The sequence below is a fragment of the Silurus aristotelis genome, assembly GCF_946808225.1.
Source record: "Silurus aristotelis genome assembly, chromosome: 7".
NCBI lineage: Eukaryota > Metazoa > Chordata > Actinopteri > Siluriformes > Siluridae > Silurus > Silurus aristotelis.
Genome location: NC_139580.1, coordinates 2753462 through 2770961, shown reverse-complemented (window position 1 = coordinate 2770961; position 17500 = coordinate 2753462). Strand labels below are relative to the sequence as shown.

The following is a 17500-nucleotide window of genomic DNA, read 5'->3' as shown; positions in this document are numbered from 1 at the left end:
ATGGGATGCTTTTCAAGAAACTGCTTGGATGTTTACACAATAGAATTTTGAGTTCACACCGCATGCTGTGAAAAACATTAAAAAAACATCGATGTGAGAGACCTGAGGAGAATCATTTGAGTAGCTCAAGCTGACAGGAAGGCTATAGTAACTCAAACTAACTCTTTACGATTGTTGGAGATTAGTGGAGATGGTGGAGACTGATGGAGATTAGTGGGTATGGTTAAGACTTATGGAAATTAGTGGTGATTGTGGAGACAGATGCAGATTGTGGAGATGGTGAAGACTGATAATTATTGGTTGAGATTAGTGGAGATTGGTGGAGATGGTGAAGACTGACGGATATTGGTTGAGATTAGTGGAGATTGGTGGAGATGGTGAAGACTGACGGATATTGGTTGAGATTAGTGGAGATTGGTGGAGATGGTGAAGACTGACGAAAATTGCATAACTGATTGCAAGAAAATCTCCTCTATACCCTATCTAAAAAAATAATCCCTGACCTCTCCAGCTGACTTCAAAGCAGCATTTAAATGATAACGCAAGCCAGTCTCTATACCTTACACAGTATACACACACACACACACACACACAACCCTGAAAGCCAGATAACCCCTTGGCTTATCTGGTTGACTTCACAGGGACCCTCAAACCATAAAACAATCCACTCTCGAAACTCGGCCTCAGTACGTCTAAGTGTGACACACACACCCTCCCCACACACACACACACACACACACACACACACACACACACACACACACACACACACACACACACACACACACACACACACACACACACACAAAATAGTTACACTCTAAATGTTTATTAATGTTTCTCTGGTCTAATGCTGTCTTTTCTTTTGAAGCTTGATGTCAAAGTTGATATAAAATGATCTGCTCTTTACTTTTTTAACAAGGGTGCATTTTATATACCAGAATATAACATTGTATTAACACAAGTTATACCTTAAATACTGGTCCCGGTATATTAATGTACCTCTGCTTTAATGCTGTCTTTTCTTTTCATGCTTAATATTAAAATGGTCACAAAATTATCTGTTCCTTATTTTTCAAAAAAGGGTGCACTTTGTATGATCATGAAATGTACTTAATACACTTCGGATAAAACTTTATCAGTTCTCCAAGGCAAGTATAAACAAGCTTTTCTTTCCATTCTCTCTCTTTCTTCTTTTTTCCATTCTTTTTCTCCTTTCACCTATTCTTAACTTTCTGTTTCTTTTATTTCTATTTTTTTTCTTATTGTTTGTATGTTTGTGTAGTTAGTTTTATGTTGTGTTTGTCTGGTGGGGATGGTAGAGACTGATGGAGATTAGTGGGGATGGTAGAGACTGATGGAGATTAGTTGGGATGGTGGAGACTGATGGAGATTAGTTGGGATGGTGGAGACTGATGGAGATTAGTGGGGATGGTGGAGACTGATGGAGATTAGTGGAGATGGTGGGGATGGTGGAGACTGATGGAGATTAGTGGGGATGGTGGAGACTGATGGAGATTAGTGGAGATGGTGGGGATGGTGGAGACTGATGGAGATTAGTGGAGCTGGTGGGGATGGTGGAGACTGATGGAGATTAGTGGAGATGGTGGGGATGGTGGAGACTGATGGAGATTAGTGGAGATGGTGGGGATGGTGGAGACTGATGGAGATTAGTGGAGATTAGTGGGGATGATGGAGACTGATGGAGATTAGTGGAGATGGTGGGGATGGTGGAGACTGATGGAGATTAGTGGGGATGGTGGAGACTGATGGAGATTAGTGGGGATGGTGGAGACTGATGGAGATTAGTGGAGATTGTGGGGATGGTGGAGACTGATGGAGATTAGTGGGGATGGTGGAGACTGATGGAGATTAGTGGAGATTAGTGGGGATGGTGGAGACTGATGGAGATTAGTGGGGATGGTGGAGACTGATGGAGATTAGTGGAGATGGTGGGGATGGTGGAGACTGATGGAGATTAGTGGAGCTGGTGGGCATGGTGGAGACTGATGGAGACTAGTGGGGATGGTGGAGACTGATGGAGATTAGTGGAGATGGTGGAGACTGATGGAGATTAGTGGAGATGGTGGAGACTGATGGAGATTAGTGGAGCTGGTGGGGATGGTGGAGACTGATGGAGATTAGTGGAGATGGTGGAGACTGATGGAGATTAGTAGAGATTGGTGGAGATGGTGTAAATGATTGCAAGAAAATCTCTTCTATACCCTACACTGACCCAGGCTAGCTCAAAAGATTAAACTATTAAAAACCACTAAAAAGATAACTCCGTTTTCACAGTCCACACTGTTACCCGGAAACAGCATTCTCAAATGTATTCACTTTGGAAAGCGTTTTTAAAAAGTTACATTTAAAAGCATGCTAACACACTGAAAACTCCATCTTAGTGTAAAGTTTTCAAACAAAAACCTATTATTGTAGACACGGCCTTAGCCTTCAATTCAATTCAACTTTATTTGTATAGCATTTTTCACAATACACATTTTCTCAAAGCAGCTTTACAGAATGTAAATATTTAAATATAAGCAAATTATGTGAATTTATCCACCTGATGATCAATTCAATTCATTTTTTATTTGTATTGCGCTTTGAACAATAAACATTGTATCAAATCAGTCTCATTTACATTTACATTTGCGGCATTTAGCAGACGCCCTTATCCAGAGCGACGTACAAAAGTGCTTTGAGTCTCTAGTAATGAATAAATCTACACTGGTACGCAATATTACAAATTGAATATACATATAACTCTTAAATTCTACAAAGCAAACTTGAAAAGTGCTAATTTAAGTGTTTCAGGAAGATGAAGGTCTTCAGTTGTCGCTTGAAGATAGTCAGGTCTGCTGTACGGACAGAACAGAGAAGAGCCTTGAAGTATACTTACCTCTCATTCTGAGAGAAGTTGGTACCAGTCGAGCAGTGCTGAAGGATCTCAGACAGTGTGGTGCAGTGCGAGATGTGATGAGGTCTCTGAGGTAAGATGGTGCTGGTCCATTTTTGGCCTTGTAGGCAAGCATCAGTGTTTTGAATCTGATACGTGCAGCTACCGGAAGCCAGTGATGGGAACGCAGCAGTGGGGTGGTGTGGGAGAACTTGGGCAGATTGAACACAAGTCGTGCAGCTGCGTTTTGGATCATTTGCAGTGGTCGAATAGCGGAGGAGGAAGACCTGCCAGCAAAGAGTTGCAGTAGTTCAGTCTTGAAATGACAAGAGACTGAAGAAGCACCTGGGCAGCCTGTGTGAACAGAAATGGTCGAATCCTTCGAATGTTGTAGAGAAGAAATCGACAGGAATGAGCAAAATTAGCGAATGTAAGAAGAAGGACAGTTGATTGTCCATAGTTACCCCAAGGTTATGAGTAGTGGCTGAAGTGGAGAGCAGAGTGTCATATCTTGACCTGGAGATGAATCACCTGGGATGACTAGCAGTTCTGTTTTGCTGGGGTTGAGTTTTAGTTGGTGAGCACTCATCCATGAAGATATGTCTGTCAAGCATTCAGATTTTCGAGCGGAAGCTGTGGTATCTGAGGAAAGAAGAAAAGAAAACCCATGTGAGGATATGACTTCACCAATGGAGTGGGTATAGAGGGAGAAAAGGAGGGGACCAAGTACCAAGACTTGTGGGACAGCAGTGGTGAGTCTGCACGGGGCAAATGTAGATCCCCTCCATGCTACCTGGCTCTACACAGATAAGGTGGTGATAAAAATGAACAAGATATTCTTTATAACTGTAAGTTTATCCCTGATGAGTGAGCCGGTGACGACTGTGGCAAGGAAAAACTCCCCGAGGTGCATAAGGAAGAAACCTTGCGAGGAACCAGACTCAAGAGGGAAGCCCATGTAAAAAGACAAAACCCTGATCAGAGGCCAATAACAGTCATTTACCACTTTAACTAGCTGACAATGTTATTCCTAAGTAGATGTGAGCAGAACTGCTGTTCTAGAACCTTTTATAGAATCTGGGAGATAAAGGGGAGGTTTGATATTGGACTGTAGTTGGACAGTTAACAGGGTGAAGGTCAGGTAATTAGAGGGTTAATAACTGCCAGTTTAAAGGATTTAGGTACATAACCAGTGATGATGGAAGAGTTTATTACTTTTAAAACAGGTTCAATTACCTCTGGAATTATACCAAGCCTGGGGCGACTGTGCTAAACTACCTTAGAGTGTATGAGGAAGAAACGTTAAAAGGAACCAGACTCAAAAGGGAACCCATCCTCATCTTGGTGGCACCAAGAGTGTGATTATAAAACGATTACCAACACATTAAACACATTCCACGAGCACCGGAGTGTGTGATTAAGAGTAATATCCTTTCTACAGTTTTCTACAGTCAGCTGTTCTGCTGTGTTCCGATTTTAAACGTAGTGATGGTTTATGATGGAATTTCCACTGTTGCGGGTAAGAACGATGAACTTTTGATGGAACATTCCACCAAGTTCTAAGATTCAGTAGTACTCAATGACAGATGCAGGCTTTCGGTTCTGCAAAATATCAGCTTTTTTGAGGAACGCACCTTCAACAGGATATGGCCTTTACTGTGTTTTAAAACCAGATACATGATGAGGTACAATGGGGTAAAGGAAGTGGTATTTCAGTGGTTGAGATGTCTGCTTAAAAGGTGATTCATTCAAGTCCCAGCACCACCAAGCTTCCACTGTGGGTCCTTAAGCAAGGATTTTAACCCTTCACTGCTGAGTTGTATACATAAAAAAAATTGCAAATCACTCTGGATGAAGATGATGAAGATGATAGTAGTCTTCCTGCTGTTTACATTAATCCACCTGAAATAGGCTCAATTATAGCTACTTTAATAAAGTCAAGCAGTGGCTGTTCATACCGACCTGGTGTCCTCTGGGGAAAGTGGTAGCACAGTGGATAAGCTGTTGGACTTGTAAAAGAAAGGTCATAGTTTCAAAGCCCAACCCCATCAAACGACCACTGCTGGGCTCTTGAGCAATGACCTTAATGCTCAACTGTAAACTTGCAATAATTGTAAGTTTCTCTGGATAAGGTTGTCTGCCAAACGCTGTAAAGGTAAGTCCTCTAGTAGGCGCTATAACAGTAACAATATTTTTAATACAGTAATAATGATAAGAACAAATGTTTTACATTTACATTCATAGCATTTATCAGACATGGTCCTGTCAAGCAGACTAAAACATGAACATGATGAATAGGACGTGGCTTTGCATTATTACATGACGTAAAGCTGTTATTACGGAAGGTGTAGTCACTTTTGTTGCCAGTTATTTAGACAATAATGTCTGTATGTCGAGTTATTTTCAGAGGACAGAAAATCTGGACTGCTGTACAAGCTGCACATTGATACTCTAAAATGTTTCATTTCTATAGTATTGCCTTTTGAGAAGATACTAAAATAGTTGCTGCAATGTGAGGGGTGTCCTCACTTTTGTAAGATACTGTATACCTACCTATTCCCCCAAGAGAATGTGGGATCAGTCAAGCAATGTTAAAAGATCTGAGGCAGCATGGTAGTTGAGGGTTAGTGGATTTGTTTAAGAGCCTAGCGGTTGCATCTTGGTGGGATTTGAACTCACAACCTTCTGAACTGGAATCCAACATCTTGAGCACAAACAGACTGTAGTATAGAAGACTCCGTGATCATCTCATTTAGTTGTATTTTCTAGTACACATTTTCCTTCCCTCCTTTGAAAAAAGTGTACATGTAGTTTAAGCGATATTTTAGGGTGTACTGTATGATCCTCACTATTAAAGTTCCACAAGATTTTTGTGAAGATGTGCATGAGATTCATTAATTCACAAGGCTGTTAGTAACGTTAGGTTGTAGGTGAGGTGAGGAGGCCTGGGGTTCAGTCAGTGTTCACATTCATCATGTACAATAGGATTGGAACTCTCTAGCAAGAGATCTTTCACATCTTCCAACTCTTGGAAAGCAGATCTTCATGGAGCTGGATTTGTGCAAAGGAGCATCGTCATGCTGGATTTGGTTTTGTAGCTCAAGCGAAGGGAAGATTTCATGCTGCACCCAAAGACGTTCTATATAATTGTGTACCTCCAACTTTTTGGAAACTGTTTGGAGAAGAAGCGCATATGGGTGGAAAAGTCAGGTGTCCCCATATGCTGGTCCATGGAGAGTATATTTGATTTATTTTGCCTGTGAATTTGTTGACTTTAGTAAATACAATATGTAAAAAAAAAATTCTAGACAAATGAATTGGCAAAATACATCATTTCGTTTTTATTTTCCCCCCAAAATGGAGTGTACACAAAACCCGTCTCTATCAAATACAAACCCCAAAAGCAAGGCGAGAATTTCAGATCAAAGCATACATCTGTATATTATTTGTCTAATAGTGGAATCAAACATGCACTTCTCAAACACAGAGTTGGGTCCATAAGTATTTGGACATTGCCGTGTGTGTGCGGGTTTTTTTTTTTCGGGTGGGGGGGGGGGATTCTGTCTCTGTAGACCAGCACAATGGATCTGAATTTGCACAAAAGCTCAAAGGTAATACCACATTTGACTGATAAAAATTTGTCAGGTGGAGCCTGTTTGTATGAGGACAAAGATTAAAAAACTAGATATCGAGTAGATGCTGTTCATGAAAGCTCTCGCTACATGGACCAAAGAGGTGATGAATGAACGTTAGGGAGGTCATGATCTTACAAACTTATCAAAACTGACTAATCATAAAGAAACAGCAAAAACTTGTATATTCTTTAAAAAAACCCTGGGAAGACCACTGAAGACAAAAAAGGTGGATGATCCTTGTTTATCATCTTTAGAACATCTACCCAAGTCAATGGATTCTCTGGAGGAGGTAGGCGTATCATCGTCAAATCAAAACGCCTTCATGAACTCGAAGAGGTCAAGACACACACCTCTGGCAGCAATCAAAATCTCTGGATAGATGAAAGTAAGATGAACTTCCCAGAATTCTCCACTCAAAAATGGAGAAGGTAAGGAAGGGCTCATGATCCAAAGCAGATCATATTGTTTATTATTAAAGAAGGTGTTGTTTTGGTATTGGAGTGTATCACTGGAGCGAGATCTCTGGTGTTTATTAAGGGTGAAAGCACTGAGAGAAGGAGCAGTGTTATGTAATTAATGGATAAGTAATTAATTACTAAGAGATCATTTGGATAACGACCCAAAACTGGCTGTGGAAGTAACCTGAGAGCTTGATAGAGTCACATAACCTCAACCTTAAGGAAAAGTGTTTCACTTATGAGAACCTCAAGCATGCAGCTACTGTATGAGGCTGCAGTAAAAACGTGTCAAACATCTCGAGGGAGGAAAATTTGATGTTCATGGTTTTCCTGACGTCCTCCACTATCAGGTATTTACAAATAATCATTCGTTTGTCCGATTACTATTGAGCCTGCTGCGAAAACGTTGCTGTGCGGCAAAGAAAATGGCTGTAATTCCTCATAAATATTGCGGTAAAACCATTTAAATCAAAGCTGAAAGTCGAGGCGTTTTAATTCTTTCCTTTCAAACACACCGAGGCACAGCGGAGCAAAACTGTCCGAATATTTATGGACCGCACGTTCGCCAGAAATCCCACAATGCATCAGAACTACAACGAAGCTGTCAAACGTGCAGTCTGTGCAGGAAGGAGTGGATTTATGTAGCACCGCTGGACAGCTCAGGAGGAGTAATGCCTCGTATTTCAAACTGAAGTTTAAATTGATCTTTTGTTTAAAAAAAAGAATGAGTGAATTTTAACCTGAAAAAGTCTCATATGCAAAATAATACCTGTCGAAATGGAGCTGCTGATGAGGTGTTTTCTGTCCTTAAGGGATATATTGTCAAAAATACGCCCCAATACGGCTGTGTTTAGTGTCTGAAGCTCTTTAAGTTAGAAGCTACAATGCTAACGTAGCGAGTCACGCGTCGAAGCCAGCCGCACGTCAAGAACCTCAAAGAAATATGCTTTCCGTCTTAATGCTATTTAAACGTAAGCAGTTTGGTGTATATATATATATATATATATATAAATAACATTTATTGCTCATCATCCGAATTGTAATGCGTTGTGAGCCACACCCCCTTTTTTATTTCAAGCTGACAGCAAAAAAAATAAAATAAATGATTTGATTTTATCGGGTGCGCGGTGTACGGAGGAGTGTGTGTCTACGGAGTGGGCTGCAGTAACTCGTGCAGGTGGTGGAGGGCGCTCTGGATGGTCACGGCGAGGTTCTCGGCGTTGGTTTCCTCGCAGCAGTTGAAGGCGGTGATGGAGAAGTGAACGTGATCCGGCTGAGGGTTGTAACACACGGCGTAACCGTCCGGGACCAGGGGCCCGAAACACATCACGCTGTCCGTGTTAGCGGGGACCTGCAGGGACAAATACAGTGTCAAAATAAAAACAATAAGATTATTTATAATAGTATCAATAGTCATATTTTTATAAATGTGTGTGTGTGTGTGTGTGTGTGTGTGTGTGTGTGTGTGTGTGAGAAAGACCTGTCCGGTGCGTAGTTTCCAGTGTGTAGCGAGTCCATAAGCCGTGTCCATGAACATTCTGGGGACGCTCAGTCCCTCCTCGATGGCCTGCAGCTTCAAACCCAACAGGTGGCGATCAATACCCTGTCCTTTCAGTGCCTAACACACACACACACACACACACACACACACACACACACACACACACACACACACACACACACGGAGAGCACATATTTAATAGCATTCAATTTGTACCTTTAATTAGAATTTTAATATAATATTCTTCTGCCTATTAAATGTGGGCGGAGTCAGTCACCTGATCCGTCAGCTGACTGTAAGCTTCCACGGCTTCACGCAACAGCTCCACCTTCACCTCTCTCTGAAACACACACACACTAAATATTAACGCTGCGTTAACATGATTTCCGCTCTTGCCTCATTTCCAATTGGCTCGTGCGACTCACAGAGAGGGCGGGGTCATCAAAGGCCTGAACGAATCTCAGCGTCTGATTGGTCGGGGAGCGGATGTAGTCGGTGCGTCCTCCCTGGAACATTCGGAGGGATGCGATGTCGCAAGCGGCACACACCTCGCCGTGCACTCTGAACACACACACACACACACAATACAAATCACTTATTACACAATGTATTTGTTCACACGACACAAAAAACAAGATTTTGCTTTTGCTACATCCAAGATGGTCTACTGTAACGTTTTACTGTCTGGAGGTTCTAGAACGAAGTGCACCAACAATTTCCATTTAGTCCAGGACTGCAAAACACTGACTCCAAATCAAGATTATAAAATACCACCACTGATGTATAAAGCATTGAAAAGTCATTACAGTCCATTAGGGACATTTTAGTGAGTCCCCACACCAACTTGGAGCAAAAGGTGCAGGTGTTTTATTGGTACCTTGAACAGTGAATTACAACAGGGGGCAGAGTTTTCTCTTCTAAAGCACCACAGTTATGGAACAGCTTCTAATTCGTGTTCGAAACTTAGACATTGTTCAACTCAGTGTTCAAGTCAAGGCTGATCTGGAGGGATCATGGATATAAAGTGTTTTGGGGAACTGGGATATTTATATGCTGTCGTCTCCTCACTCTCACAGGGTTTCTGCAGGTTGCACCAAGTCAAATTTAAGACTTTTTAAAGAACATTAGGAATGAAATGTAAGACCTTTATCAGGACATCAAAAACACAGACGAATATGTTGTTAGCGATCAGCCTTTTTTCAAGCCATGTATCGCTAAACTTGCACTTCCCCATAGCTGAAAAATGAAGTCTGTTTGGTGTCTGTGGTACAATCAGAGAGATGTTGGTCTCATTTGTAGTCGTAATACAGCGAATTACGAGTTATTTGGACTCACGAAAGAAAGAACTACAACACCATGGGAAACTAACAAACACACTCTAAAGTGCTGTGGAAGCATTTCAATGTGCATCAAATAAAGCGTTACATGGACATCAGAAAATGAAGACCTGAATTATTTAGGATGTAGAACAGCAAATTTAAGACTTTTTAAAAGGCCAGAATTTCAATTTGTACATTTTAGACTTAAGACCCTTTACGATCCATCAGGTTCCTGAGTAGTGTTTAATTAAAGAACCATGAAGATGGATCTGGACTGTAAGTGTTAAACACTTACAAAATAGAGCTGAACCTACACACATTATGCTGCTCTGGTGTTTTAGAGCCCCCTGCTGTTCACTAATATGTACTACAACACTTCAAAGTGATCAGATGAGAGTTCAGAGCTAACTTCAACAACTCCAGCTTAATCAGATCAAAGGATCCACCACTCAGTAAATAAATAATAAAAAAAAGATTCCTGTCACAATTTATTAACAATGACAGGATTTTTTGATTATTTGATTTGGGTTATGAAGCAGCATGAGAGGGCAGAGGGTAATTCCTGATACATGTTAAATTTTATTTATTTATTTTTGTATTGTTTTCGATTGCTGTTTATGACAGTTTACACTTATTTCAACATATTAAAACAATCACTACAAAAAGTCCCAGAAACATTGCGAGGAGAGCGCAGGGTTATAGTGGAGGGTGGAGATTAGAGGGAGAAGGTTATAGGATGGAGGTTGAAGGGTAAGATTTGGAGGTGGGTAAGTGGAGGTTAGAGGGTGGAGGTGGAGGTTAGAGAGAGGAGTTTAGAGGGTGGAGGTTAAAGAGAGGAGTTTAGAGGGTGGAGGTTAAAGAGAGAAGTTTAGAGGGTGGAGGTTAAAGAGAGGAGTTTAGAGGGTGGTGGTTAAAGAGAGGAGTTTAGAGGGTGGAGGTTAAAGAGAGGAGTTTAGAGGGTGGTGGTTAAAGAGAGGAGTTTAGAGGGTGGAGGTTAAAGAGAGGAGTTTAGAGGGTGGTGGTTAAAGAGAGGAGTTTAGAGGGTGGAGGTTAGAGAGAGGAGTTTAGAGGGTGGAGGTTAAAGAGAGGAGTTTAGAGGGTGGTGGTTAAAGAGAGGAGTTTAGAGGGTGGAGGTTAAAGAGAGGAGTTTAGAGGGTGGAGGTTAAAGAGAGGAGTTTAGAGGGTGGTGGTTAAAGAGAGGAGTTTAGAGGGTGGTGGTTAAAGAGAGGAGTTTAGAGGGTGGAGGTTAAAGAGAGAAGTTTAGAGGGTGGTGGTTAAAGAGAGGAGTTTAGAGGGTGGTGGTTAGAGAGAGGAGTTTAGAGGGTGGAGTTTAGAAATAGAAGTTTAGAGGGTGGAGGTTAAAGAGAGGAGTTTAGAGGGTGGAGGTTAGAGAGAGGAGTTTAGAGGGTGGAGTTTAGAAATAGAAGTTTAGAGGGTGGAGGTTAAAGAGAGAAGTTTAGAGGGTGGAGGTTAGAAGTTAAAGGGTGGGGTTTGGAGAGTGGAGGTGGAGGTTAGAGAGAGGAGTTTAGAGGGTGGAAGTTAGAGAGGGGAGTTTAGAGGGTGGAAGTTAGAGAGAGGAGTTTAGAGGGTGGAGGTTAAAGAGAGGAGTTTAGAGGGTGGAGGTTAAAGAGAGGAGTTTAGAGGGTGGAGGTTAGAAGTTAAAGGGTGGGTTTGGAAGGGTGGAGGTGAAGGTTAGAGAGAGGAGTTTAGAGGGTGAAGGTAGAGGTTAAAGAGAGGTGTAGGTTAAAGAGAGGTGTTTAGAGGGTGGAGGTTAAAGAATGAAGTTTAGAGGGTGGAGGTAGAGGTTAGAGAGAGGTGTTTAGAGGGTGGAGGTTAAAGGTTAAAGAGAGGAGTTTAGAGGGTGGAGGTAGAGGTTAGAGAGAGGAGTTTAGAGGGTGGAAGTTAGAGAGGGGAGTTTAGAGGGTGGAGGTTAAAGAGAGGAGTTTAGAGGGTGGAGGTTAGAAGTTAAAGGGTGGGTTTGGAAGGGTGGAGATGAAGGTTAGAGAGAGGAGTTTAGAGGGTGAAGGTAGAGGTTAAAGAGAGGTGTAGGTTAAAGAGAGGTGTTTAGAGGGTGGAGGTTAAAGAGAGAAGTTTAGAGGGTGGAGGTAGAGGTTAGAGAGAGGTGTTTAGAGGGTGGAGGTTAAAGGTTAAAGAGAGGAGTTTAGAGGGTGGAGGTAGAGGTTAGAGAGAGGAGTTTAGAGGGTGGAAGTTAGAGAGGGGAGTTTAGAGGGTGGAGGTTAAAGAGAGGAGTTTAGAGGGTGGAGGTTAGAAGTTAAAGGGTGGGTTTGGAAGGCTGGAGGTGAAGGTTAGAGAGAGGAGTTTAGAGGGTGGAGGTTAGAGAGAGGAGTTTAGAGGGTGGAGGTTAGAGAGAGGAGTTTAGAGGGTGGAGGTTAGAGAGAGGAGTTTAGAGGGTGGAGGTTAAAGAGAGAAGTTTAGAGGGTGGTGGTTAAAGAGAGGAGTTTAGAGGGTGGTGGTTAGAGAGAGGAGTTTAGAGGGTGGAGTTTAGAAATAGAAGTTTAGAGGGTGGAGGTTAAAGAGAGGAGTTTAGAGGGTGGAGGTTAGAGAGAGGAGTTTAGAGGGTGGAGTTTAGAAATAGAAGTTTAGAGGGTGGAGGTTAGAAGTTAAAGGGTGGGGTTTGGAGAGTGGAGGTGGAGGTTAGAGAGAGGAGTTTAGAGGGTGGAAGTTAGAGAGGGGAGTTTAGAGGGTGGAAGTTAGAGAGAGGAGTTTAGAGGGTGGAGGTTAAAGAGAGGAGTTTAGAGGGTGGAGGTTAAAGAGAGGAGTTTAGAGGGTGGAGGTTAGAAATTAAAGGGTGGGTTTGGAAGGGTGGAGGTGAAGGTTAGAGAGAGGAGTTTAGAGGGTGAAGGTAGAGGTTAAAGAGAGGTGTAGGTTAAAGAGAGGTGTTTAGAGGGTGGAGGTTAAAGAGAGAAGTTTAGAGGGTGGAGGTAGAGGTTAGAGAGAGGAGTTTAGAGGGTGGAGGTAGAGGTTAGAGAGAGGAGTTTAGAGGGTGGAAGTTAGAGAGGGGAGTTTAGAGGGTGGAGGTTAAAGAGAGGAGTTTAGAGGGTGGAGGTAGAGGTTAGAGAGAGGAGTTTAGAGGGTGGAAGTTAGAGAGGGGAGTTTAGAGGGTGGAGGTTAAAGAGAGGAGTTTAGAGGGTGGAGGTTAGAAGTTAAAGGGTGGGTTTGGAAGGCTGGAGGTGAAGGTTAGAGAGAGGAGTTTAGAGGGTGGAGGTTAGAGAGAGGAGTTTAGAGGGTGGAGGTTAGAGAGAGGAGTTTAGAGGGTGGAGGTTAAAGAGAGAAGTTTAGAGGGTGGTGGTTAGAGAGAGGAGTTTAGAGGGTGGAGTTTAGAAATAGAAGTTTAGAGGGTGGAGGTTAAAGAGAGGAGTTTAGAGGGTGGAGGTTAGAGAGAGGAGTTTAGAGGGTGGAGTTTAGAAATAGAAGTTTAGAGGGTGGAGGTTAAAGAGAGGAGTTTAGAGGGTGGAGGTTAGAAGTTAAAGGGTGGGGTTTGGAGAGTGGAGGTGGAGGTTAGAGAGAGGAGTTTAGAGGGTGGAAGTTAGAGAGGGGAGTTTAGAGGGTGGAAGTTAGAGAGGGGAGTTTAGAGGGTGGAGGTTAGAAGTTAAAGGGTGGGTTTGGAAGGGTGGAGGTGAAGGTTAGAGAGAGGAGTTTAGAGGGTGAAGGTAGAGGTTAAAGAGAGGTGTAGGTTAAAGAGAGGTGTTTAGAGGGTGGAGGTTAAAGAGAGAAGTTTAAAGGGTGGAGGTAGAGGTTAGAGAGAGGTGTTTAGAGGGTGGAGGTTAAAGGTTAAAGAGAGGAGTTTAGAGGGTGGAGGTAGAGGTTAGAGAGAGGAGTTTAGAGGGTGGAAGTTAGAGAGGGGAGTTTAGAGGGTGGAGGTTAAAGAGAGGAGTTTAGAGGGTGGAGGTTAGAAGTTAAAGGGTGGGTTTGGAAGGCTGGAGGTGAAGGTTAGAGAGAGGAGTTTAGAGGGTGGAGGTTAGAGAGAGGAGTTTAGAGGGTGGAGGTTAGAGAGAGGAGTTTAGAGGGTGGAGGTTAGAGAGAGGAGTTTAGAGGGTGGAGGTTAGAGAGAGGAGTTTAGAGGGTGGAGGTTAAAGAGAGGAGTTTAGAGGGTGGAGGTTAGAGAGAGGAGTTTAGAGGGTGGAGGTTAAAGAGAGGAGTTTAGAGGGTGGAGGTTAGAAGTTAAAGGGTGGGTTTGGAAGGCTGGAGGTGAAGGTTAGAGAGAGGAGTTTAGAGGGTGGAGGTTAGAGAGAGGAGTTTAGAGGGTGGAGGTTAGAGAGAGGAGTTTAGAGGGTGGAGGTTAGAGAGAGGAGTTTAGAGGGTGGAGGTTAGAGAGAGGAGTTTAGAGGGTGGAGGTTAGAGAGAGGAGTTTAGAGGGTGGAGGTTAAAGAGAGGAGTTTAGAGGGTGGAGGTTAGAAGTTAAAGGGTGGGTTTGGAAGGCTGGAGGTGAAGGTTAGAGAGAGGAGTTTAGAGGGTGGAGGTTAGAGAGAGGAGTTTAGAGGGTGGAGGTTAGAGAGAGGAGTTTAGAGGGTGGAGGTTAGAGAGAGGAGTTTAGAGGGTGGAGGTTAAAGAGAGGAGTTTAGAGGGTGAAGGTAGAGGTTAAAGAGAGGTGTAGGTTAAAGAGAGGTGTTTAGAGGGTGGAGGTTAAAGAGAGGTTTAGAGGGTGGAGGTAGAGGTTAGAGAGAGGTGTTTAGAGGGTGGAGGTTAAAGGTTAAAGAGAGGAGTTTAGAGGGTGGAGGTAGAGGTTAGAGAGAGGAGTTTAGAGGGTGGAGGTCAGAAGTTAAAGGGTGGGTTTGGAGGGTGGAGGTGGAGGTTAGAAGTTAAAGGGTGGGGTTTGGAGGTACAGTTTGTTGGGTTGTAGATGTTAATAAACATCATCTCTGACACGGTTTTGTTAGAATCCATTCTTCTGAGGTCTGTGAGGCGAATAAACGCACATGGTTTGCTGACCTGTAGTACGCGAGCTGGATCGCCAACTGGATGAAGGAGTTGGGGCTCAAACTCAGCTTTTTAGGAAACTCCTTCCCAAAGCGCTGGTAGTTAAAACAGCTGATATCCAGATCATTAATGAGGCTGGAGAGAGAGAGAGAGAGAGAGAGAGAGAGAGAGAGAGAGAGAGAGAGAGAGAGAGAGAGAGAGAGAGAGAGAGAGAGATTTGGAGATTAATACAGTCTAAATTGTGAATAATAATTGATATTTCTACACATTCCCAGACGTCTGGTTTCAGTCTGAGACACGTCTGTACCACTATCTTATAAATCCATTTATTTATGTATAATATTGAATAGAGACGAGGGTCTGACACTGCAGAATCACACGATACCGCCAAAAGTTTGTGGACACCTGACCATAACACAGCTATGTTAGTGAAGTCAGGTAGTGATGTAGGTGAGAAGGTGAGGAGGTTCCTGGGGTGCAGTCAGCATTTCATCACAGAAGTGTTCAGAAGAGTTAGAGCTCTATAGCAGGAGATCTTCCACTCTAACCCATGGAAAGCAGATCCTTCATGGAGCTGTTTGGGTGTCCGGATTCAAGTGAAGGGAAATTTTCCTGCTGCATGTAAAGAGCGATACGACTGTGTGTAGAACTTTGTGGTAACAGTTTGTGGAAGAAGCACATCAGGTGTTCCAATAGTTGTGGCTGTAGCGTGTTCTCGTGGTATTTAGAGTTGGTGTACAGGACAATAAGGATGATTGTATGATGAACGTGTGTCACTCACATGTTGAGGTTCTGCTTGGCCATCTCCAGGTCCCATTTGATGGCACGGTCGATGTAGAAGTAAAGCTTCTTGGGCATGGGCAGAGGAACCAGAGGAGCTCGCACCGTCTCAGGCTTCTTACTGAAATGTGTGGAATGATTACAGTTTACACGGGTCAGTGAGACGCCAGAAACAGTTTAATAATAACAGTGTGTGTGTGTGTGTGTGTGTATACCAGTACTGCAGGATGTGGTCCAGCAGTGTGGCTATAGGAAGCCCTTCAGCTGTGGCCTGTTCATACAGGAGACCCCACGATCCATCCTCACTGACCACAAACTACAGAGCGAGAGAGAGAGAGAGAAGGGGGGGGGGGTGATAGATGAAGTGGGGGGCACGAGGTGGGGTAAGAGAGAGGGAAATATAGAATGAGGGAGATGAAGTGAAAGAGATGAAGCGAGTGAGATGGAGTAAGAGAGGGAGAGATGGAGTGAAAGATGAAGTGAAAGAAAAAAGATGGGAGTGAAAGAGAGAAAGATGTAGTGAGAGAGAGATGATATAAAAGAATGAAAGGAGGAAAAATGAAGTGACAGATAAAGTGAGAGAAGGAAAGATTTGAGTGAGAGAAAGATGTAGTGAGAGAAAAATGACATGAAAGAAGGAAAGATGAAGTGAAAGAGATGGAGTGAGAGAGATGAAGTGAGAGAGATGGATTGAAGAGAAGGAAAACGCAAGAGATGGAAAGAGTGTAAAAAAAAAGAAAAAAGAGAATGCAATAAAAAGAGAGATAAAAAGAAAGATAGGTGTTTATTTATTAACTTTTCTTTGAGCGCCTTCACTCTGTAGCTCCGCCCACCTGTAGTGTCTTATCAAACCAGCGGTTCCCACTGTTGGAGTAAGTCCCGCCTCCATGAAGGATCTGAGCCGCCATTCGGCTGGAGTATCTGTCAATCACCAAACACAAGAAATTAGACAAATATCAATAAACCACTGTGAAAAATATCATTTCATCTTCTACATGTAGCTGATTCTCTCCGTTCTGACAGACGAATAATTACTGAGAAAACATTATAAACAAACTCAAAGAGAAGTAAAGGAGAGAAACGGGAGGAAAGAGAGGAAAAAGAGAGAGGATAGACTGAGTAATGGTTCATACTTCTCATCACAGATGGTCATGACGGGTGAATCGAGACACAGCGTGAAAAGTCCTTTCTCTATCAGACGCACAGACTCCTTATTGATCTTATCTAAGAGACGAGAGAGAGAGACAGAGACATGGAGTGCACAAGATAGTGTGTAGGGAGGACATCAGGCCCCTGCATCAGGCGTGTGTGTGTTACCCTGTGGCAGGCGTGTGTATGTTACCCTGTGGCAGGCGTGTGTGTGTGTATGTGTGTGTGTGTGTTACCCCGCATCAGGTGTGTGTGTGTGTGTGTGTATATATATATATATGTGTGTGTGTGTGTGTGTGTGTGTGTGTGTGTGTGTGGGTTACCCTGTGGCAGGCGTGTGTATATATACTGTGTGTGTGTGTGTGTGTGTGTGTGTGTGTGTGTGTGTGTGTGTGTGTGCGTGTGAGTTACCCTGCAGCAGGCATGTGTATATGTGTGGGTGTGTGTGAGTTACCCTGTGGCAGGCGTGTGTGTGTGTGTGTGTATGTGTGTGTGTGCGTTACCCTGCAGCAGGCGTGTGTATATGTGTGGGTGTGTGTGAGTTACCCTGCAGCAGGCGTGTGTATATGTGTGGGTGTGTGTGAGTTACCCTGCGGCAGGCGCGTGTGTGTGTGTATGTGTGTGTGTGTGTTACCCTGCATCAGGTGTGTGTGTGTGTGTGTGTGTATGTGTGTGTGTGTGTTACCCTGCAGCAGGCGTGTGTGTGTGTGTGTGAGTTACCCTGTGGCAGGCGTGTGTGTGTGTGTGTGTGTGTGTGTGTGTGTGTGAGTTACCCTGTGGCAGGCGTGTGTGTGTGTGTGTGTGTGTGTGTGTGTGTGTGT

At 43.3% G+C, this 17500-nt stretch overlaps 2 protein-coding genes and 1 long non-coding RNA gene across 3 annotated transcripts in view; 1 reads left to right on the top strand and 2 right to left on the bottom strand.

Moving 5' to 3' along the window:
* slc39a7 (solute carrier family 39 member 7) overlaps positions 1–17500 on the bottom strand; it is a 267579-nt gene that overhangs the window by 151910 nt on the left and 98169 nt on the right. The window lies entirely within an intron of this gene.
* Positions 2514–7992, top strand: LOC310728790. The gene is made up of 2 exons (XR_014534345.1): positions 2514–6544; positions 6635–7992. It is a non-coding gene; the product is annotated as an uncharacterized lncRNA (long non-coding RNA).
* The window catches only part of cratb (carnitine O-acetyltransferase b), a 15564-nt gene continuing 4280 nt past the window's right edge, over positions 6217–17500 (bottom strand). The window contains exons 7-15 of the mRNA XM_083546594.1: positions 16664–16754; positions 16364–16451; positions 15746–15846; positions 15532–15651; positions 14763–14885; positions 8919–9054; positions 8771–8833; positions 8473–8610; positions 6217–8343 (exon numbers count right to left, since the gene is read on the bottom strand). Of these exons, the coding sequence (XP_083402720.1) occupies positions 8140–8343; positions 8473–8610; positions 8771–8833; positions 8919–9054; positions 14763–14885; positions 15532–15651; positions 15746–15846; positions 16364–16451; positions 16664–16754 (1064 nt within the window). The 3' untranslated portion in view covers positions 6217–8139. The remainder of the gene's footprint in view (positions 8344–8472; positions 8611–8770; positions 8834–8918; positions 9055–14762; positions 14886–15531; positions 15652–15745; positions 15847–16363; positions 16452–16663; positions 16755–17500) is intronic.